This window comes from Haliaeetus leucocephalus, unplaced genomic scaffold (genome assembly GCF_000737465.1).
Source record: "Haliaeetus leucocephalus isolate CR32 unplaced genomic scaffold, Haliaeetus_leucocephalus-4.0 Scaffold495, whole genome shotgun sequence".
Lineage (NCBI taxonomy): Eukaryota > Metazoa > Chordata > Aves > Accipitriformes > Accipitridae > Haliaeetus > Haliaeetus leucocephalus.
Window position 1 is genome coordinate 6,565,210 of NW_010972931.1, and position 22,518 is coordinate 6,587,727.

A 22,518-nucleotide genomic window follows, 5' to 3' on the forward strand; every position below is an offset into this window, starting at 1 on the left:
GGCACGTTCGCAACGCACCCAGGCTCTCCTTTGTGCAACTTCTTCTTTCCAAATGACCCAGTGCTCACTAAGTTTCTAAGTTTTTTGCTTTTTTTCTTCCAGAGGAAAACTGTAATTCTCAAAAGAACAACTGCACCAGGAGAAAGGGCTTTAAGGAAAAAAAAGAGCAACAACAAAAAAGCCCTCAAAAGCCCGCCTTTATTGTCAAAATCTCTAAAATGATGAGATTTGACAATAAGGCTTTTGTTCTTACGATACATGCAACTAGGCAACATGCAGCTTGATTTCTGCAGCCAGCAGATACTCAAAATACTTTCCACATACAATAGGTGTCAATTTGACTTTATTTAAGGAAAAACGGGGAAAAAACAGTAATTTCCATAATACACAGAAGACAAGTTAGATAGCACTGCAAAAAAAAGGCTGAGTGTTTTACTTGTCACCAGTCTGCTTTGCAGCTCTACGATTAGTAATTTTAATGCAGTTTGTCATTTTGTATTATTGTTTAGCATCTTTATATTCAGCAGAATTTGGGGTTATAAATCACAAAAAGTGTACTACTACTACTATGAAAAACTAAAAAACCCACAAAAATCACTTTCAAATAAACCATAAATATGTGATGCACATTAGTGTAACAAAACCATTTTTGTAAACATTTTCTCCAACATAACATGTGCATAAGATAAAAAATAAAAACACTGCAGTCATACAAGTTAGGGTTACTTTGACTTAAAGATACAGAAAATTATTACTTATTAAAGCTTAAAACTAAACCTAGGAGCTTTTCTTTTCTTCTTTGCTTACAAAAGCACTGTTTGAAGAGTTCGATGTTGGTATACGTAGTGGTTTTGTAATACTGTTTTTGCCTTGCCGTGTTGGCACTTCTGTGGAGGCAGAAGCTGCCAGGCGGGCAGCCCCACCGAAGGAAGGAGATTCCCCCCCCGGAGCCTCAAAACTTCAACAGCACATATCCGTGACCTGGGCATCCCTACAGTACTGGAGCATCTTCCTCTAGGTGAATAGCATCAGCTTTCAAGGACTAGATTAATTTTTGACCACATAGCGCTGGAAGATTTAAATCACGCAGACTGACATTCGATCGAATCAGCTTCGGCAAACTACACTACAGGGCAGCTGTGTGATTACACCCACGTCTACCATCACGTTGTGTTTCCGAGTCCCCTTTAGTTCATTATAGTACAAAAGGTTGATCATTCTTCTGGCTGACCGCACCGGGCCTGAAAAGAACACATCCTTCACCTTCAACGCTATCCAAAAGTCATACAATTAAAAAAAAATAGTTCTAGGTACTCCTCCGCCAGCAAATGTAAGGCTTTCTTGAGTTTTGATTCTTTTGAGGGGGGTGTGGGGTGTGTGTGCACACACGTGTGCTGGCGGTACGCATTTACCGCTCGCTTTTCAACCGTCTACGATGTTCGAAGGAGAGTCTTCAGCAGCAACGCTGACTGGGGTTGAAGGATTTACAGCAGTCAGATTTGACACCAAAAGAAGGGTCTGTCGAGTCTGAGCTTTGCACGCTCGGTGCTCTTGGCTCTTAATTGATTGTGTGACCAGTCACTCGAGCCATCGGCTTGACTGAATTGAAGAATACGTGTTTAAAAAGCCCTACCTGTCATGCCATGAAGGAAAGTTAACCACAGCAGAAGACAAAGCCCATGAAACACTGGGAGCCTGTTCACTGAATGAACAGCTTAAGGCAGCTGTCAACAAAGTACCCCACCATAGGAATTAAAAAAAACCAAACAAACAAACCAAAAAAAGAAGTGAAAACAAAAAGGATGAAACAAATGGCTGAATTGTGACACTGTGCATTATTACAACACCAACAGATTATTATACACTCAAGGTTTCTCAAGTAATGAACATGTAGCCATTGAACAAATTATTACTCTCAAGACATTTATTACAAATGTCAGAACTTATTCATAAAATAAAACTGACTTTAAAAAAAAAAAAAAAGAAAGAAAAAAAGCCAGAGCTGGGATCTTACATCTAAACACAGGTATACGCTGTTTTTATGAATAAGCAGTATTAACTACATTCTTAAAAGAGTTTTAGTGCATTGCATTCTTAAAAAAGAAAAACATCACCGCCCCAAAATGTTTCCTACAACATTTAACAGTTTATAGAACTAGCCTAGTTATTTTTACCTGCCTGTTACTAAGCCCACGTGTTAGAAGAGTGAAACCTCTGGGTTTAGGCTAAATTCAGACTTCTATTCAGGATGAAACTGGTTTAAAAAAATGCTTGCTTCATCAAATTTTGTAAGCAAATTACATTAATCAGTGTCTCACTGCCATACCGCTACCATTATTGCCCCAACGGACCACTCTCTCCTCCTGCTGAAACTTGCTATGCAATAACAGTCAGAAACCTTTCAATCTGGTAGTTTTGGTATTAAGATTAAATTAGACATTAATGGTTTTCATCTAAAAACGTATAAACTAAACCACCTCTTTTATTTTATGCATTAAAAACAATGAGGTAGGCACAAAAAATAAACATATGTAGTTTGGATTTTATTTCTCCTTTTTTTTTTTTTTTTTTTTTTTTTTTTTTTAAGTTCTGCGAGTGCAGACTGTGGTAAAACTGTTGTTGCACTTCTAGGTTTAAACAAAAATTAAACCTTTAACTGAGGCAGTGCTAATACTGTGACATAACCAAGTTCTGGCCTAACACAGAATCATTATAGAAAATGAATTTTTTTTTCCTTTTTTCTTTTTTTTTTATTTTTTTTTCCTTTTTATCATCTGCACATGTTTCAGGCAATACCTGGTACACAGAAAATGACTAAAGTTATTGGCCAGGCCAAAATAAAACTGCAGAAACAAAAAAACTGAAGAATTCCACCCCGAGCCCCTTCCCACCCTCCCTGTCCCCAAGAAGAAGTTATCCTAGTCACTGTGTCTTTCACATTTTATAAATATTAACTTCTTAAAACCTGCACCTTCCTCTTTGTCCACATATTGTCACATTACAAAAAAGAAATGTCAATTAAATACATTGTTAACGTTACTAGACTAGATCTGCCCTCTGTTTCAGCCAGTCTGACTCTCTACACCACTTCTCACCTTCTCTTGCCTGCCTCCTGTCCACTCAACAGCATGTTCATGGTAAGTCTGGGTTTTTTTTCCTTTTTTCCTCCCTCTGTTTCAACACTAACAAACAGAGTCCTTCAAAGCCTAGGAATCCTGGAGCTGAAGGGAAAAGAAGACCTATAGCTTTCTAGCGTGATCCCAAATCTCAAAGACATTTTAGCACCTGATGGCAATATCTTTACAGCACCAGCTGCGTCGCAGCCTCAGTTGAAAAACAAAAAGAAACCTAACACCAGTGATGCCTGCACACACATTTACACAGAGTGCTGCATTAGTGCAGGTCTGTACTCCAGTTGAAAATAATTCCGAGTTATGAAGATCTCAGACTCTGGATGTCAGCAATTCCTCGCCAAATCCCACCGCTTCTACCAGCTCAGAAGAGAAGTCCTGCCAAGGGTCATGAAATAGACTTGACTGCTTCCACCCGACCGCACGGAGGCAAAGAAAACCTGTGAAGAAAAGAAATTGGTGAATTCCACAGGCAGGACAGCAGTGGCTCTAATTTGCCTTCACTGTCCCTGATATTTACAGCGCAATCGCAGTGCTGAGCTGGGTTGGGATGGAGTTGACGTTCTTCGTAACAGCCCGTGTGGTGCTGGGCTTTGCATTTTTGTCTAAACAGTGTTGTTAACACACCAGTGTTTTGGCTACCGCTAGAACAACGCTTGCACAGCATCAAGGTGTTCTCTCCAGCCCCCTCGCCCCCCAAAGGCCAGTGGGCTGGGGCTGGGAAAGAGGCTGGGAGGGGACAATGCTGGGACAGCCGACCCAAACTGACCAAAAGGATGTCCCATAATGTATAACATCATGCTCAGCGATAAAAGCTCAGTGGAAGACAGAGGCCGGGGGACACGTTGTGGTGATGACATTTGTCTTCCCACGCGTTACGCACGCTGAAGGGCTGCTTCTCGGGAAGCAGCTGGACACCCGCCTGCCGATGGGAGGTTGTGAACAAATTCCTTATTTTGCCTGGCTTGCGTGTGCAGCTTTTGCTGTCCTTATTAAACCATCTTTATTTTGATCGACGAGTCTTTTTGCCTTCCTTCTATTTTCTCCCCATCCCAAAGGAGAGGGGAGTGAGCGAGAGGCTGGGTGGGTGTTTGGCTGCTGGTCAGGGTCAACCCAACCCAAGTACCCAGTTAGAGTACACGTTTATCATCTTGGCCAAGCTGGGGGTGGTGTCAGGGGTGGAATTATACCTTGTCATTGCGTTCACATAAGAACTTGAGTCTTTGTGCCCTTTTGTGCATGAACACACCGTCCAAGTGTCCAGTTTCCACTGATCGTATTTCGATAGCTTTTTCTCCCCAGCCCATAATCTGGTTGGATCGGATGTACGCTTTGGAAAGAAAACACAGCACACAGCCCATTAGGACAGGTAGTGGGCAACATGGTGGAACTGAAAAAGCAGAGGAATATACTGACGCATTCTTGTTAAAAATTACCTGCATGTGCATATTGTAACTACACACATGTTCAGAGTGCTATTTCTGTCCTCAGCACCTTCATGATGCCTAAAAATACCTTTTTTTTTTTTCTTAAATTTCCCCACAGGTTTTCTATGTCAGTTATATACTTCTTCCCTGAGCATTCATGTCACAAAGGGAACTTTACAACCTCCAATTAAATGGAAGGAACGTTGAGTTTTTACACAGGCTTTTTCTCCCAAGTTTGGCAAAGAGACAGGCTAATTAGGTGTTGACAAGGAGAAAGCAGAACCCAAGGTTTAAATAGACTAAACCCATCCACTCCAGTATGTCCTCAGCACCAGCTCTGTGTTACTTCCCTTCCTTGAAGGAGTTTGTCAGCAAAATCAGAGAAAGAGGAGAGGGAAAGGGAACACTAGAAAAAAATGAGCTAGCCTCCTTTAATAGGAGTAATACTTCAAAAAACTGATCTCCTTGAGAAAGCCAATTGGTCTGAAAAGCATTCAGTATATCTCAAAAGGGGTTCATGTTAAGCTCTCCAAGTGGAAATACTATTATTTGTCATAGCGCTTTCCTTTGTGCACAAATAAAGCAAAAAATCAAGCATTTCTCCTTAGAGTGTCACTGGGGGAAAACAGATTAGTAGTAGCATGAGGGAAGAAATCTGTTCTTGATAGCAGTAAAAAAATCAAATAAAGGAGAAAGTCACCAGCATTATGAAAAGGTATATTCAAAAAGCAATTTGATGGATAGTCTTGGGAATGCTGCCAAGAATAACATATGGGAGCTTAATGAAGAATAAGCTGTTGCCTCTGATTTGCATGCATACTTAACAGAAAAATAAAAAGAAGAACAATAGCTCTTAGCAAGCAAAATTAAAAAACATTTAATTTTGCAGTACTTCCCTTTTATAGAAACTTTTGTATTAATTTTCAGTGAAATCAAATTATCTACTACAGTATAATGTATACCTATAACACTGCATATACCATCATGCTGGAAATTTATTTAAGTATGTCACTAGTGGTAACTGGGCCAAACAGCTTCTAAAAATTGTCAGATGAGATGTTCAGATGGTGTCAGCTGCCTCAGTGCCATTTACTTCACAGGCACTCCAGTCCCCAAAGGCTCTGCAATTTGCCAGCTGATCTGCTTGCTTTTAGATCTAGTCAAGAGTTAATCACCGCAGGAGCGAACATGCTGTGCATGACACTTCTTTAAATTTCCTCCTCCATTATTGAACAGCTATCAGCAGTCATCTCCCGATACATGCATCCATTCCAAAGCACGTAAAATATGATGTGCTTGCCCAACAAAAGGAAGGTGTGACCGCAGCCCATGCTACGCTCAGCACTGAAATACGGCAGGACAGGCGGTAAGACTGATCTTGGTGCGTACTTGTGTCCATAACAAATCTGCGCCCATTTTACTACACTCCTTGCTCCCACCCTCAAAACTACCTTATTTTGAGCTGGAGAGATGTGGGAGAATTATCATGCTAGGATAGATGAGCAATCTGCAGGTGAATTAAACACATCAAATCAGATACGCTGACTGTTATCTAAAAAGAATTACCCATAATATCTTACCCATCTGCCACCTTACATGTCTTTATACTGAAAGGTTTCCACAACTTTGTGGCTGTCTAGCAAAATTCTGCAGCAGCCTACAGAGGCCCTGGTGAGTTTTTTATTCCTGAACTCCACAACTTGTTTGGATTTTGTTCTTAAAAACTCAGCACAAAACAGATCCGTATGATTACTGTCCACTTTGTGCAGCTGTTTTCCAGGAATACTACAACATCGCTGCTTCTGAATCTGAAGTTGAACCTGATGCACCTTCCTTCTGCCCGCGTGCACACACTCACGCTCCCAAACGGCACGTTGCATATGATTTGCCAGAGGCACTTACCAACTGAAGTTGGCATTTCTCCCCACTGCAGAACCACATCCTTGGTTATCCTTCCGTACGTGTTGACGTAAACTCCTTCATCCTCATAGCAGACCAGTAGCTCCATCCCATCCGTGTTTGGGAGAATGATGATTGCGTGAGGTTGGATACTGCTCTGGATCTACAGAGACAGAAGAGAAGAGGAAGCCTGTTGTTTTAATGCCGCAGAGCCTGCGCTGGGAGAAAGGGGCTGGGTGATTTTTGATTTTGGCTGACAGCAGGTCAGGGATTTACTCACTTTAGAAGTGCTAGCTCTGCTGCCCCCCAGCTAGCCACCCTACACGGTGACGACAAAGACCTGTAAACCCTTGGGGCACAAATCCTCTCATCTCAAGGCAGACATCTAAACCCAAGGAAGGATTAACTTCTCCGTAAGAGTGCCCATTTCTTGCCATAGGTGGAAAGGGAGCCTGGGGCAAGCAGCCCAGATGCAGACCTCAGACCCCTGCACTGTAGTGAATAGTGCCTGGGGAGGTACATCACACACTGCAGGCCCATCCGACAGCTCTGTGTACAATAAACAAGAGGAAACCTTGGTAGCTAAAGCCACCTGGCCTTTGCCAACCCTGTTGAATCTCATCAGTGGGCTGCCATGCCATTGGCACTGCCACCTTCCCTGCAGCCTCTCCTGGGCATCTGCAACGCACTCGGCCATTTAGCTGCTACCCCTGAAACCGTCACTTTGGCCCACGTCAGATCTGAGCGGGCAGCTCCCAACCACGGAGACATACTGACCACCAGGAGAAGACAGAGGGTGAGGCGCAAGCCCCTAAGCAGAGGTGGCCGCATCTGCTCGGACCTCTCCACCCAATTTACCGCTGCCAGCATCTGGCAGTGATCCATAGGGACAGCCTGGCGTGATGGTCATCTGAGGAAAGGAAGGGGCAGGGGCAACCAGAAAGAAAGAAAAAAACCCGACCCCGGCAGCAGCTCTTACATGTGTTGGTAGATAAATATCATAGACCGATCCCGAATCCACATCAACGGCATGGAAGCCAGCGCAGGAGCCATAGATCACTTTTAGTCTCTGACCCTCTTCTACGGTTAGATCCACCAGCAATGGCTTATGTACCAATTCTCCAAATGACTGTGAGACAACCATCAGTGAGATTTACTTTTCTGCTTAGAACCAGCGGGTTTTATAAAAACATGCTCTAATGCACGTTATGGGTTTATTCCTCCCATGTCCCTCCAGCCCCCATCCACCAGACCAGTTAGGCTAACACATCACTCATGGACAGGGACAGATTAGATTACTCTGCAATCTGTTGCATTTCCATCACATAATATTGTAAGCTGTTTTCTGTGGGGTTTACTTTAGTTGGTCAGTTAGTTTTTTAGTAAGAATTGTTTTCCCCAAAGTTCAGGGCAATTTGACACTCCCACAGTGTTTACTTCAATCTCCACAACTGGCAATAACTGATTTGTCTGTAAATCAGTCTGGTAATTATACCAAGCCAGCTAACTTTATTCTTGCAGCATTCAAAAAAAATAACTACGCTGAGTATCGCTTAATGACTTCTTCTGCTCAGATTAAGATGTTTAGACTCAGTTCACTTCTCTGCCTCATGTTTTATTTATAGAGAGATGAAACAAACAGTTGTGATATTGTGTCATTTTGATTATTAGTTTACGCTCAGTTACAATTTAGAATTTTAAGCGTACTGCCTCTTAGAACTAAAAAACCTCATAAATTAAAATAAAATAAGAAGTTTGTGGGAGATTTACCAAAGAACTTGTAATATGACCATGATAAAATGTCAGAACGTTTTTGTAAAAGGGGTAACTGCGAGTGTCTATGAGAAAATCCTACATACAGCTGAGATATACTGTTACCTTAAAGGCCATAAATTTATGGTATGGCTTTGGTGCCCATGCATAGACTTCCACAGAACTCTTCAATGCAATTACCAAGAACTTGATTCTTTCATATTTTACTGAAATTAAACAAAACAAAAAAGAATTCAGCAGTAATTCCAAAGTCATTCCAGTTACTTCAGGAAAGCAGAAAATGACAATATTTCTCCATACTTACATACATTTGGAGGTTTTTAGTAACACTGCATTTTAGGATTGCTAATTCTATGTAGTTAAGTATTTTGACACATTTATGCCACAAAAATCATTACTCCTATCAGTAACTGAACCTGCCACCATGTTTCAAATTACCTAGTCGGTACGCACATTAGACAGTGCTTACTCATCAAGACACGAAAATCGGTTTTCAGACAGGGACATTTCCAATAAAAGAAGGCTATGACTGTGGCAGAACGTGTTGGCAGTTCCAGTCAGCACTGGCAGCGGTATTTTGCACTGATGGCAAAATTCCCCAGAGGAAAGGAGGAAAAAAAGGAACTTAAATATAAAGTTAAGAAACAAGTCCATTTCAAAAGCAAAAGGCAAGTTTGATAGCGGAGCATTTTCCTTTGTCCCTAAAGTCTGAGACAACTCACTTGAAAAAAACAAAAGTCCACAGAATTTATCAGAAATAAAGTGTCGCTACATAGCTGATCCACAGATGCTCGAATATATCTCCATTGCCATATTCAAACAGCTGGGTAAATGAACCATCAGAAAAAGCTCTGTTCACTACTGCTGTTCTCAGGAGAGGACTGATGAAGACTAGGAATGGCCATTCCAAAAGTGTTGCTGGATCTGCAGTTCCAGCTACCATCTGGATTTGGGAAGGAACAGATCATGGGGACTTCGAAACATTGAGGTTTGTTAAACCTGTCTCCAGCACTCTTCTTAGGGAGAGAAAAAAAAAATTAACATTATTTAGATGACACGGAGAAACTTCTGGAGGTTTCTGCAACCTCTTCACCCCAATTTTTAGGGGAATATGACACTTTTCCAAAACTGAGTAATTCCATGCACATTCACCTTCTGCCATTATATCTCCCAACCAAAACCGATTTTGAAACATGGCATGAGTGAAAATCTCAGACATGTGAGAAGAACACTTCTTTAATAATTTTTTTTTTAAGGTCTTTTAGATATCTTACTATTGTACAAGCCTGCAGTTGTTGTCTCTTGGTAGGCAACAGGGAGACAAAGCTAGCACTTGCTCTCTTTTTACTCTGCAGGAAAGCAAGACTAATGAACTATAAGTGTTAAAGGACTTGACACGTTTTCAACAGAAAAAAAAAAATTAAAAAAATCTCTCAACCTCCACAGCTGTACTGACTAAAAAACAGAGCTTTTGTTCAGTCTTGTCTAGCTTACAAGACTTCTTGGAATTTTTTCTTGGGGAAGAGGGGGATGTTAAGCAAAACCACCTTATCTGTGAAAGGGGACTTTGATAATCCTCATTCTTTGCTCTGGGTGCTATCTGGGAACTCACCCAAAATCTTAAGTTTCAAAAGAGCAATTTATCATTTAGAGAAGCCAAAAGTTGCCTGAAGCAACCGAGATCCATAAATACCACTTCACCCTGACGTCCCAGACCCCTGTTGCATCAAAGAGACAAGGAAGCAAATCAGTGCCAGCTGCCTCGATGGCAGCCTCCAGACCGTGAGCCCAACTATTGGCAGAGCTCGTCCTTGGGAACTGAAGCGCAGCTGTCAAAGCGGCCTCTCGCTACCTGAAGAAGTCTACAGTACATCCATGGTTCAGAGGGAAGTTCAGTGCCAGGCTGCAGCCCAGCGTAACAAACCCCTCTTCATCTGGAAGAGAATGCTCTTTGTTTCGGATGCTTCCCTGCTGGTAAGCCTCCTTTGAATAGCTGTTAATGTATTGTTAACAGGCCACTTCATTATGCTGCTGACACCCTGGGGTATGATACCAGAGAAGTACATTATTAATTGTTTTCGGGGTCAAGCTCCTGGTTCAGCAGTCACTTACTGCCATCGGTATTGATTACGCCCCGCCAGCAGGTTTTTCCAAGAGCACACGCATGACAGGAGGAGACCGAGCTCAGGCTGATTGCTGCTGCTCCACACTGACTGACACAGCTGGAAAGGAACTGAGCTGGCTCTTAGAAGAAAACCAAATCAAAGGCAACATCCAGTGCCCATTAAGATGCATCATGAAACCGAAGCAGGAGAAAGAGCTCTTGGTTCATATCCCCATCTGCAGGGCAGCGGGCTCACTGCATACTCGGCTGACTGAATGCTACACGTCTTTCACTAGTTTTGGTGGAAGTTTCTACAGCCAAATCCATTTAAATTACTTAATACCACTCAAAAGGCACCTGCCTAGTGAAAACACACTTCATCCCGTAACTGTACTGCAGTTGATCTGAGACGGCATTAAGAAATTTCGTGAGCTAAGGGGAATCAATGAATCATCTTGAAGTTAAACATATGCTTCTGTTCCCAGATGCCTCCCCAAAGCTCGTGCACTAGCTGCACTTGCTTTCTTCTCCCACTCTTTTTTTTTTTCCTTTTCTTTTTTTTTTCCCCAGTCTTTAAAATCTAGATTAAAGAGAGAGACTTTTTTCACTCCATTCCAGCATGTGATTTCATCATGGTAAAAGATTAGGGAAACCCGCTGGTGAAGAGAACAGTTGCTGGTTGACAAGAGTCCCTCTGTTACCTAATGGGTCTAACAGAGGTGGAGAAACATTACCAGCCCTAACTGGCCTTATTAGCACTCTCCTGGTAGTTGCATCCACTATGGGAAGGAGACAGATGGGGGTTTGCGCCCGCTCCAGTTCACAGCCCAGCATCCCACTGCAAAACCTCTCTCATATTCAGTTTAACCCAGTAACTTGCTATCCATTCTGGTCCTTTCCCAGAAAAGTTCACCCCGAGGGATAGGGAAGACAGCTAGAAATAAACCCAGACCTTAAACCCAGCAGCTACACGCACTGCAGTTCCCTTTCTGAGCCAGCTTTTATCCTGATGATTTGATAATCGCATTTGCTACTCACCAACTTTATAGTGCACACAGCCTTCCAAGTCGCCCACCGTTGTCCAGCCCTGTTTCTTTTCTACTTCAGGGTCATTGTGAAGGATTTTATTTCTTAACCAGGACAAATAGTAAACTCGCAACTTGTTCTTCTTACCTGGCCACAAAATGAAAAAGTTTGGTTTATCTCCATAGGAAGATAAGTGCAAAAACCCCTGCCCAAGCAAACAGAAAGCGCTGCAGAGCAAACCAAAATAACAATGAAGGAGAAGCTATGCAACCACAGAAATCTCCCTCAGTTTTTACGTCCACAACAGCTTTACTCCAGACTCCACCCAAACACACGCTTTCCCGATAGTCAATGACAGAGACACATGGTAATACCACATGAACATAAAATGACAAACTCAAGGGAACAGCTCTTCAGTTGTCTGATTCTTAGGATGCAAACAACTTTTATTAGAAAAGCCTTTTAGTCCCACAACAAAAGCACCAGAGAGTCATGCACCAAGATTAAAAAAAAAAATACATAGCTAAGTCAGAATGGCTCTTTTTCGCACAAAACTGTAGGACAGCAGCAGGATGGAATTTGAGGCCCAAAATTACCTATACAGCTATTAGAAGAGAGTAGGACTGGTTTGAAAGGAGGAAGCAAAAGTGAAGAAGAATATGGTGATGAAATGTATTTTACAAATTCTTCCCAGTTAGTTACCAGGACATTTCCATCCTTTGTATCATGCTCGGAGACACAAACTGGTCAAGTTTTATTAAGAATGTTCATTATTCCCCTGGTAGAAAAGCACACCAAACAGCAGCACTAAACAATTTCATCACCGAACCACTTTACACCAGTTCTGTTGTAAGGAAAAATGTACAATACCTGAAATTACAGTGAGAGCATTTCACACAGCCCATGCAAACTTCATCCGCTTGCTAAAAGCTGACGACTGCTTTGTCAGCAGCCCTTCCCTTGTGCTGCAAGGGGTGTAATACTTATCAGCCTGCACACAGAAACTGCAAGAGGTGTTTCTTCTCCACAGGTGAGAGAATCTACTTGTCCAGGCTGCCCTATCTTCAGCTGACAACGCATCTGCCAGTCATCAAAATACAGCTCAGACTCTTAACTCTCAATACGAGAAGGCCTCTTTGAATGCAGAGCAAGGTTCATGATAAACTTTATCAGGGATTCTTCAACAACTAATGGCCTACAAAGCATTTGCTGAACTAGCGAGAAGGTGGCCCTAAATGCATACACTCAAAGCTTGCATCCTCCTTCCTCCAGCTGCTTTGCTGCCCAAAGCCGTTACAGTCCCACAGATGAAGCTGGAAGCGAGGAAGAGAGATGATCCCTGCTTCGACTAGGAGCCATTTAATAAGGCTCCACCAGGTCTCTGCGCAAGGAAAGGAAAGAGGAGATGCTCTCAGGGATGCAGCTTGTCAGTGGAGTAGCTCCATGCTAGTGCTTCACGATCCCGATGGCAGGGGATCCCCTAACAGAGCCGGGCTCCTCGGGAAAAGCAGCCGCAGGGGTTGGGGCAGCACGTGGGGAAGCACAGCTGGCAAACAGGCTGCTCCATGGACTCCAGCACCACACGCCGTTCCGTTACGAAGACGCACAGTTTAAAAGATCCTTTTACGATTACTTGGATGGGGAAGGGCAGGAGGAAAAGAGGAGGCAGTTTCACAGTCAAAAATCTGTTCGCTGAACTTAAATTTAAAGCAGAATTGGAGACCTGTTTTCAAATACTAGACCTGGTATTTAATTTTAAAAGCCCCTCTGCTCTGAGGGCACGAAATGAAATGTGAAGTAACATTGCACTGTCCTTTGTTTATCCCCACTACAAATGTGACAGCAGATTTGGCAGTAAATGAGCATCTGGATTTACTGCCTGACTTCATATTTATTAAGCCATGTTTCATAAAGGGATAAAGCCCCATCACTCCCAAAGTTTTCTAAAGATTTGGAAAAGGCACTAGAGCAGGAAACAATATTCCCAGAAGTCCCACATCTGACCAAGGAAAGGTCCTCCCAAGAAAATACTGCAAACAATAGCCACAAGGGCCCTTTTAGAAACACTGAAAAATAGGGAACATCGTGCAGACCAGAAAGCACTGCAGTTCTGGGCAACAAGAGTTCAGAGGGCTCAAGGTCAGTACAATGCACCGAATGTTATTAAAACCATCACAAGTCCCTGTCCACCAGGAGACAAATTCTCTCTCAGATATTTCCACGGCTTTAGCCTCCCCAGTAGCTTAGTCAAACTTGAAGACTCAGAACAAACAGCACACACGGGAACTTCCCAGCACGTGGCTAATTTTTTTTTTTTTTTTTGGTTCACATGATGCGCACCAGGGTACTTCTCTCCAACCAGAAACGTTTTTCAAAACAACAACAGAGAAATATCTCAACTGCGTTCCCATTGTGTTTTAGTGTCTAGACCACAAGGAAAGTCACAAGACAGGAAATTCCTCTGCCTTTCAGCAGCCTGACATGAAAAGAGCAGGACTGGTTAGTTATATAAACGTGGCTATGCATATATTTCAACAAGTTTTGCTGCTCTTAATGTTCATATTGGGAGCAGGGGATTACATCCTTCTGTTTGCAAATCTCTACCAGTCAGTTTAAACAGGTCTCAAAAATCTGGTCTCTTTTTTTTTTTTTCTTTCTTTGTCTAATTGTTATGGTCATGAAATAAGAAAGAAAACTCTGCTCCAGCCATCAAACAAACTGATCAGCCAGTGACTTGTATGAGAACTCCCGGCTCTGATTCTCCCACAGATATCGTTTCAAATGCAAAGTCCCGTTTCCTATATAGAGTTTTTGGGTTTACTGTTGCTGTGGTTTTTAATTATTAAGCAGGCAGATTCCAACCAGTTCTTCTGCTCTGTCATCCCTTCCTACCTTCCCGAGTGCCACCATGAGCCAGTTGGGCTGGCAAAACCCTTGGGGAGCCACAAGCAGAGCATGTTCTGTATGCACGTCGCTGCACTCTCCTCCAGCATTTTTATGACTCTCAGCACTGTATTACCTTAGCAGTCGAAACTATGTTTTTGCCTCCCAACAGTATGAACTGAAGAACACGATCAACTACTCTGCTTTGACCTGCAAAGCTTTCTTGCACCAGCTGTAGCAGTATCAGTATCTCAGTATCAAAAGCTTTGTTGTCAAAAAGTTTTGTGCAGCAGATATAAATTGGGGAAAGACTTGATTTCAGGTTTTCAGACTCGAGAGTGTATATTAAAATCAATTTTAGGTGACAATCCCCTCGAAATCCTAATGCACTGCAACTTCACCGCACAAATGCGGTGACACCTTTCAAACTTCACCGCCATCAGCACATCGCTTCCTGAAAACGTCAAGAGAACGTACGGCCAAGTGCACCGTAGGGAGCTGAACAACGCTCCCAGTGAAGTGGCAGCAGTCCTGGGACAAAGCTCAGAGGCAGCTCCATAACCAATCTGCCAAAATGGACTGTTTGCAGAAACATGACCTCATTTCAGCATTCCTAGTTTGCCTGGAGAGGTGGAGCAACTCACCGCAAATAAAAAGACACTAAGGGAAGTCCAGCATGAGAGTAGCTTAAATTGAGAACTGCAGTGCAGAAGCCAAAAGAGGGACGTAAGGGGGAGCCTGGGCATAACAGCATCACGGTTTTGCCAAATACGCTCCCCCAGCCCTACCTCTCGGTGGGCAGGGATGCCTCTTTCCTGCCTCATACTCCAGTAACCTCCCATAAAACACAGGAGAGGGGACAGACAAAGGTATAAACCAGCCAAAGATCTGCTGATTTCTTAAGGGTTAATGTATCATGTCTCCACAGAGGAAGCAATAGTTTTGAAGGAAACAAAGAAAACGGATGTGTCGGGGTACTCCGATCGTGACTGACGCAAACGTAAATAAACCTAAAACAATTACATGCAACACTGAATCACAGACACTTGTCGTCTGTGTAGGGTATGCCTCAAACCAACAGATTTTACACAAGCTGGATTATACAATATTTTTGTTTACAAGGTCTACTATAGAATAAACCCTATCAAATGGTGCTTTTCAAACAGCTTACATTTTAACGTACAGCATTAGACATCAAAAGGACGCAGCAGGTTGTGGTTTTTTTAAACCCTCTTTGATTCATCTTTTCTTTTTAAAGATTTCACAGCATAGCTGTAGCTGAGGACACAGCAAGCGACGAGCCAATAAAATACGGTTGTTCGAGACAGAAACAAAGTCCCGTGTTGACGACACCGGCATGGGCACAGTTCTTTGGACCTGTAGCAGCATAACACCGCTAATGCATAAAATTGCATTAAATTGCCTAGGTGTATGTCCTTTTGCACAAGTGTTGGGAGAGTCAGAGAGCTCCTCCAGTGGAGTCAGAGGGGTTCTGGAGCCTCAAAAAAAATTTGGGTAGCTCTGAACCACGACACAGGGGCCACTGTGAGAAACCTCATTTAACATCCTCTCCCTGTCACACACGCGCAGCATAGCAAAGGCTGATTTCACAAAGAAACCAAAACAAAAGGAAGGTAAATGGCTGAATGACACCTGTGAAGAAAGATTAACAGTGCATCACATCAAGTTGCTTAACAGCAGGATAACCTTATGCAATAACTCTCTGGAGCCAAAGAGTCTGGAACCTCAAGCTTCTTAAAACACATTTTTCATCAGCGTGCACAAAACAAACACAACAATCACCACTACCCTTCATCTCCCGTTGCTTTGCCACCTGCAGTTGCACCCAGCGAGAGACAAGGCCAAAAGCTGCACCGATCTGCCTTCTCACCCTGGTAATTTCCACGTCACGTACACGCTGCACTCCCCTCTCGCAAACACACACACACTCACTGCACATCACTCTTCTTTCCCTACTTCGCAACAGCATTTCCCATTCTACAGATTTGAACACGCAAGATGTCCTTAAAACCAAGTAGCAAATCATGTTTTGGTTAGAAAGACGCCAGCTTGAAAGTAATCACGACAGAGGGAAAGAGTGCCGTTTTCACAAACTTCACAAAGCATTAACTTACGCATGCGGCATTTTTAAAGGCCACCCCACAGGAGGAAGGACAGGGAGCAAGTAGGCACAGGGTGTTGTGTGGAAAATGATTCACTTGCAGAAACAAACTGTAGACTCAGAGAGGTGAAATGATGGAAAACCCACTGACTTCAGTCACGTCAGGACTTCCCCCTCAACACACAGGCTGCCAAGAAAAGCTTTCAGCCATGCCATACCAGATGGGGGAAAAAAATCATGTTGAACAGTTAACTTTACCAGAAATTGTCACCAAGACATTCAGCCCTTCAAGTACATCCATTTGCTGGAATCGTCTTCGATTGATGAGCGGATAAACCTTCCCCTGACCACTTCTGTCTAGCAGCATCAGACCACTTTCAGTGCCCACTAACAAGTTCACTCCTAGAAGAAACAAAAACAAAGATCCAAGTTAGTAGGCAGGTTTCCCACACATTCCGATCAACTGATGCTTGATATAGCAACTGTCTTGTTTCAAGCAGGTCTAACCACTGCTGGCTGGGTCTCAGCTGCCTGCAGCCTAAAAGATCTCATGGTGTAGAGGCTCTCTACATTACCTGCCCACAGTGACTACTGACACCAAATTGCAGCATTCAAGAGGGTGAAAAACTGGTAGACCATGGAAAGCTTTCTAGAGCACCAGTTCCCAAACAAAAAGGCACCCTCATGTTGGAGAAGGGGTGAGGCACAAAGTGGTACCCAAGCTTATGTATTCCGAAGATGTATTAGCTCTTGGTGGGGGGGTTGGTAAGAGGATGCTCTTGACAAGGACATTGCAAAAAAGCAGTGGTAAGGGCTTGGTCCCCACTGGAAGAAAGAGATTGTGGTGCAGCTCTCCTGTAAAAGTATAGGCACAGGGTTGGTCCTCAGCTACCCAACAACCTTTTCCATCTGAATGTTAAAACTAGAGGAATTATAGTAATTTTGTGTTTCCACAGACTTCTCCTAAAGATCAAGCAAATACAGATGAGAAAAGTCAGTAGGCCAGTTTCTTCATGCAAAAGTCCAAACATCCGCTGGCACACTTTCCAAGAGTCCACAAAACCTTAGTATTTAAAATCAATTACATTTTTTTAGTAATAAATATATGTACATATATGAGACTAGGTTTTAAAAATCTATTAATATATTACTACTCTTAAACTTTGTAGCTATTTATTTGCAATAGTGTTTCAGTCCAGGAGCTCATAAATTGGGCAGAGAAAGGTCAGATACAGTACAGGGAATGGAAATCAAACCAAACATATGACTTGCTTTATTAGACTTCTGTGTTGCAATCCCAAAGAAAAACCTGTCATCCTTAAGCATAATAAAATAACAAAATGAGAAAAGCAAAACTCACACAAGATGATCATAGCTATACTGCTTAATGGCCTTAATCCCTAGTTAGACAATTAATCCCCAGATACAACTATACCAGTGCCAATGGATCTATCATCTGGACCGATCCCATGATGAACCTTTTCTAAGGCGGCACGTGAGCTCAGTACACACGAGTCTGCGTCTCGGTGCGGTCTGCATCTACAGCAGTGACATGCCTTCTCACAGCATTGAAGAAGGATGAGGAACGCTACCTAAACAACACCATGGCTACCAGGCACGGGAGCGGTTTGCAAAAGGGAGGACACGTTCGCCCTGAGCCGGGGGGCACGAGGTGTCTCCCCAGGGGGACAGGGTGTTAGGGGGGAGCAGAGCGGCAGCCAGCAGGAATTAATGATGGGGAAGGGGCCTGAGCTGCTGGTGCTGGGCCACTCTGAAAAGCCTCTGGATGGATGAGAAAAACAGACATAGCCCATGGAGAGGTCGGAAACCGTCACACGTCTCCGTTCTCCTCTCTCTTGCCTTTTCAAGTAAGGAAACTTCAGAGGTCCTAGCGGTCCCCAGAAACCGCCACATCTCTTTGCTCAGATTCGCTGCTCTGCTACTCCTCTGCCTCCTCCAGCCAGGAGAGCCCACGGATGCCAGCAGGCACAGAGCCTGTCTTGGGAGAGGGTCTGCTGCTCTCCCAGGCTCTCCTTCCCCTGCTGAGATCTCCTCCGTCCCCGTCCTGCCCTCCTCCTCCCTCTGCATCCCCCACATGGGTCTGCACCCACTGGATCCCATCCCACAGCCCCCAGGGGCATTTCACCCTGGGGGAGTTTCACACGGTCCATCTCCCGTACTGGGAGACATCCTCAAACTGGGAAGCAGCAGACGGTAGCGGGGACAGCGAGGCACGCACTGCGTCAGGGCTCGGCACAGGCTGCAGCAGCACCAAACCAGCCAAGGAAATGTCCAGTAGTCGGTCTCCTTCCTGCAGCTCCAGGACCCGTTGACTAAAGCTGGAAGCGATTCAGCTTCGACATGTATTTTTGTATTTTTTCCAGCGTGGATTACAATTCAAAGCAAGCCACATGCCAACTGCTCCCTCGGGGTCCCTTCCCCTCTTTGCACATCGGCGCTCAATTGCTCCCACCTCCACCCTCATCTCTTCCTCTGCTGCCTTTGTGGTTCAGTTGCTTCTGCTTCAAGTTTACATGCACACCCGTCCACAACCCCTTTCCTCAGCTATATGCATTTTGAGATGAAACTAATGAGGTACTAAGTCGGTGGCAAGCAGTGCCTGTATTTTAAAATGCAGGCACTGTCCTTATTCACAGCCAGCAGAGTTCTTCTACTGCCACCCTACAATTAAGCAGTTCTGGTTTTTCAAACAAATGGAAATGCTTCCTGAAAAAGTAAACGGTCTCTGCGGAGGCTGGGTGTAAAAACCTATGCTGCTGCATCCGTGTCATTAACATTGACTTTCACCACTCAGAACTAGAAGAAACAGCATCACAGACCTAATGCAATCAGCAACCTGCCAGATACTATGCCATTAGCACTGATAAAGGCAAAGCAAAACAAAGCAAAGCAAGTCCCCCTCTTTTTGAATAAGAAACACCACCACGAAATGGCTTAATTTGCTTAAAGGTAAAGGAAGCTAAATCTTATCAAGAAATAAGCATGTGTACCAGCTTGCATCACCATCAGCTTGGCCTTAAATGTTCAACAATGAAACGCTTTGTTACAGCTGTAAAACACCTCTAGGATTTTACACCTGTACTTTAAATCACCATGACAGTCAGATAAATAGATCAAAGAAATATAAAACCATTAACACAAATTGCTACTGGCAAAACAAGGCAGATCAGAGAAATCATGAGTCATCTTTACTGATCCCATACGATTTCTCTCTGCCTTCGCCCTATCACAGCCCGAAAGTTTACATTTGCACAAATCTTCATTTTATCAGATGATTATTCATAGGAATACATGCAGAAATAGCACTGGGGTAAAAATTCCCCCCAGTAAATTCTGGAAATAAAGAAAACAGCAGATAGGAAGATAAGGTGTCAGGAGAGCTATTTAATTGGCATGGCTAGAAGGATAGGACCACAGTGCTGTTCTGAGAAACGACAAATGCTGGAAATAACCCCAAAAGAGAACTAAAGCCTTGGAAAGAGCTGTGAAAATGTAAACAAGAGAAGTACACTGTGTTACCTATACAGTCATCATGTGACTCAGGGGAACGGCCAACTCTCTTCTTCATAGTTTTTAAAATGACATGCATGTGCACTTACAGCCTGTTAAGTTTAGGGATACTAGATAAATATGTACGTAATATACACAAGCATCATCTATTAACATCTGGATAATGAAAAAATTCAGGTGGCCCCATAGGTTCTGGCCGAGAAAGAAATGACACAGCACAGAAAAGCTTTCACTGGGTGTTACAGCAGTGATTCCACATTGTAGCAGGCAACAAGCACTGCTCTAAGCCTTCCACCAGTGTAGGATCCTGACTAACTGTCTGACACCGACATAAATTATCCCTTGTGACAAGAAGGCCAGACACACTTGGTCAGCTGACATCCCATACCCAGCTTCTCTCTGCACTAACCACTCTTAACGAAACCAAGCCACAGTCACACACTGTAAAACATCCCTCCTACCCTTCTCTTTTCCCTCTTCCTTCCTACATAGACTGATGACTGAGGTGGAAAGTCATCTTACAAAACACATCTTAAATCAAGGTCCGCAACAACACACTAGCAAAAGGCTCTAGAAGATGATTATTTTTCAAAAGAAATACCCTGTAAAAAACATAATAATATAATCAGCTCTTGCAAGAAAAAGATGTAAACAGGCATTGAATAAACGCAGAGAAAACAGCTATGGTTTCAGAGATACGTTCTCAAAGACTGTAAGCTCATAGTGGCACATCTGCACTTCAGAAGTGCAGGAGGCAAGGGAGGAACAGGTTTGCATTACCCCATAAGGCAGCACACAGTATCTCAGAATTGAATCTCTTCTTGTATTTGCGAATCTCTGGCGTATCACTCTGTGGCCGCGTGTTCGTGGGATTCACATTGACAACTGATCCTTTCCGCGTAGGGTCTTGCCTTATTGCCTCTGATCTCATTGCTTCACTAGAAAATCCTACTGAAAAAGAGAAAAGTAAAGTGCATGTAATATCCCTCAAGTGCTAAATTCTGGCCATATATTCTTTACACCATATAACCCAAATCAGTAACTGAGAATACTGAGCAAGTCTTTCTTTTTGTAAGAAATGTAAATGGAAAAAGAAATAAACTATGCAATCCCTTGCAAATCAAATAAAAAGCATGATGGTAACATTCGCAAGTATTTTAAAGAGCCACTGAAGTCACTGAACCCTTTTTCAGTTGTTGTCTTCAGCTACTTTACTTACCCACAGAAGTCACAGTTGTCCCACTAGATGGAGAAATCTGTAGTAATCTGGGGTCTATAAAAGGTGTAAAGGAGGAGGAAGATTTGTGTTTCTGGAGTGTGTTACTAGCGGACTGAGTCTGCAATGTAAATTTCAACTTTATTAATATTAATGACAATAAAAAGCACGGATAACAACAACCAACATTTTTAAGTCACTACAGAATTATGCTACAGAGCCTCCCCAAGCGTTCATACTTCCTTTACAGATACACAATGCACTGCAGGCACCACACCTGAACTAGATATATATGCACACTGCACATGTTACAGCAAAATGTAATTAGCTAAATTGTCGTCCCTGTCAGCTCAGCTGCTAGCGAAGATTTTCAGGAGTGGCCACTACAGTCAGGCACAAAGCGAGGGAATGTTTCTTTTTTTTTAAAATCTGCTTAAATGTATGTCTACTATCTTATCTGCAAACTGTCCACTACCTACAACTTTTGAATTTATAAAGCATGTCCTAAAGTGAGCTAGTTTAATAAATTATGAAGTTTGATCTCTTGGCTTGTGCAACAAAATCAGAACCATCTGGGATCAAGCATTCACTTCTACAATGGATTATGTTTCAATGTCCACTACTGTTCATTCTCCCTATTTTGTTTAAACTGAGCCTCTTGCCAGAAAGCTGCAGCAGGTTCTTCCACCTTTATTTGACAAAGCAACATATTAAACCTGTATCGAACAAAGGGGCTCATTAGTGTGGAAGGTGTAGCAAACGGTGATATGAAGCTATGAATATGTAGTGGATAAAATCACTGGTGCTTGCTGAGTTATGTGGTCTAAACATGAAAAAACATAAAGAAAGGAAGAAGACAAGTGAAACAATGAACTGTTAAAAGTGGAAATGGAACAACTTAAAAACCCTTGCCAGTTTAGTATTATAGTCACAACATTGCATACGGAAGCAGAACGGGACAAGTAAAAAAAAAAAAAAGTACATATATACAGATAAAGGGCATGCATGTGGGTAAATTATACCAAGCAGTACTGGGTTTTTCTTCAGCTTTATGCAAATGTAGTTAGAGACACTTCTTTATCATCAACTAATCAACCTCTGATCTTTCTAAGTCTCTACTCTCTGCAGAAAAAATAGCAATGGGTCTTAGGAGCGTATCACTCCCCTGCACAGCTCCATACTGAAAGACTCCTTCGCCACCAGCCACTGCCACAGCCTTCACTTCCCAAGCGGAGTTAACCGAACCCTGCTTATTTATTGCTTAGACCAAAGTAATGAGCAAGCGTATCTCTGCATCAATCAACTGATCTCTATAACCTACAAGAGTGTGCTTTTAGAAAGATCAAAGACCAATGAAGCATAGCTGAAAATTAAGTATGCTAACCGAATTTCCAGGAGAAAACCCT

The 22,518-nt window shown here is 42.9% G+C and overlaps 1 protein-coding gene across 1 annotated transcript in view; it reads right to left on the bottom strand.

Moving 5' to 3' along the window:
* Positions 1–326: 326 nt before the first annotated feature.
* The window catches only part of MAP4K4 (mitogen-activated protein kinase kinase kinase kinase 4), a 168,600-nt gene continuing 146,408 nt past the window's right edge, over positions 327–22,518 (bottom strand). Inside the window, exons 24-32 of the mRNA XM_010575718.1 lie at positions 21,116–21,233; positions 20,677–20,847; positions 16,624–16,767; positions 11,373–11,507; positions 8,336–8,436; positions 7,437–7,586; positions 6,461–6,620; positions 4,322–4,461; positions 327–3,571 (exon numbers count right to left, since the gene is read on the bottom strand). Coding sequence (XP_010574020.1) covers positions 3,488–3,571; positions 4,322–4,461; positions 6,461–6,620; positions 7,437–7,586; positions 8,336–8,436; positions 11,373–11,507; positions 16,624–16,767; positions 20,677–20,847; positions 21,116–21,233 — 1,203 coding nt within the window. The 3' untranslated portion in view covers positions 327–3,487. The remainder of the gene's footprint in view (positions 3,572–4,321; positions 4,462–6,460; positions 6,621–7,436; positions 7,587–8,335; positions 8,437–11,372; positions 11,508–16,623; positions 16,768–20,676; positions 20,848–21,115; positions 21,234–22,518) is intronic.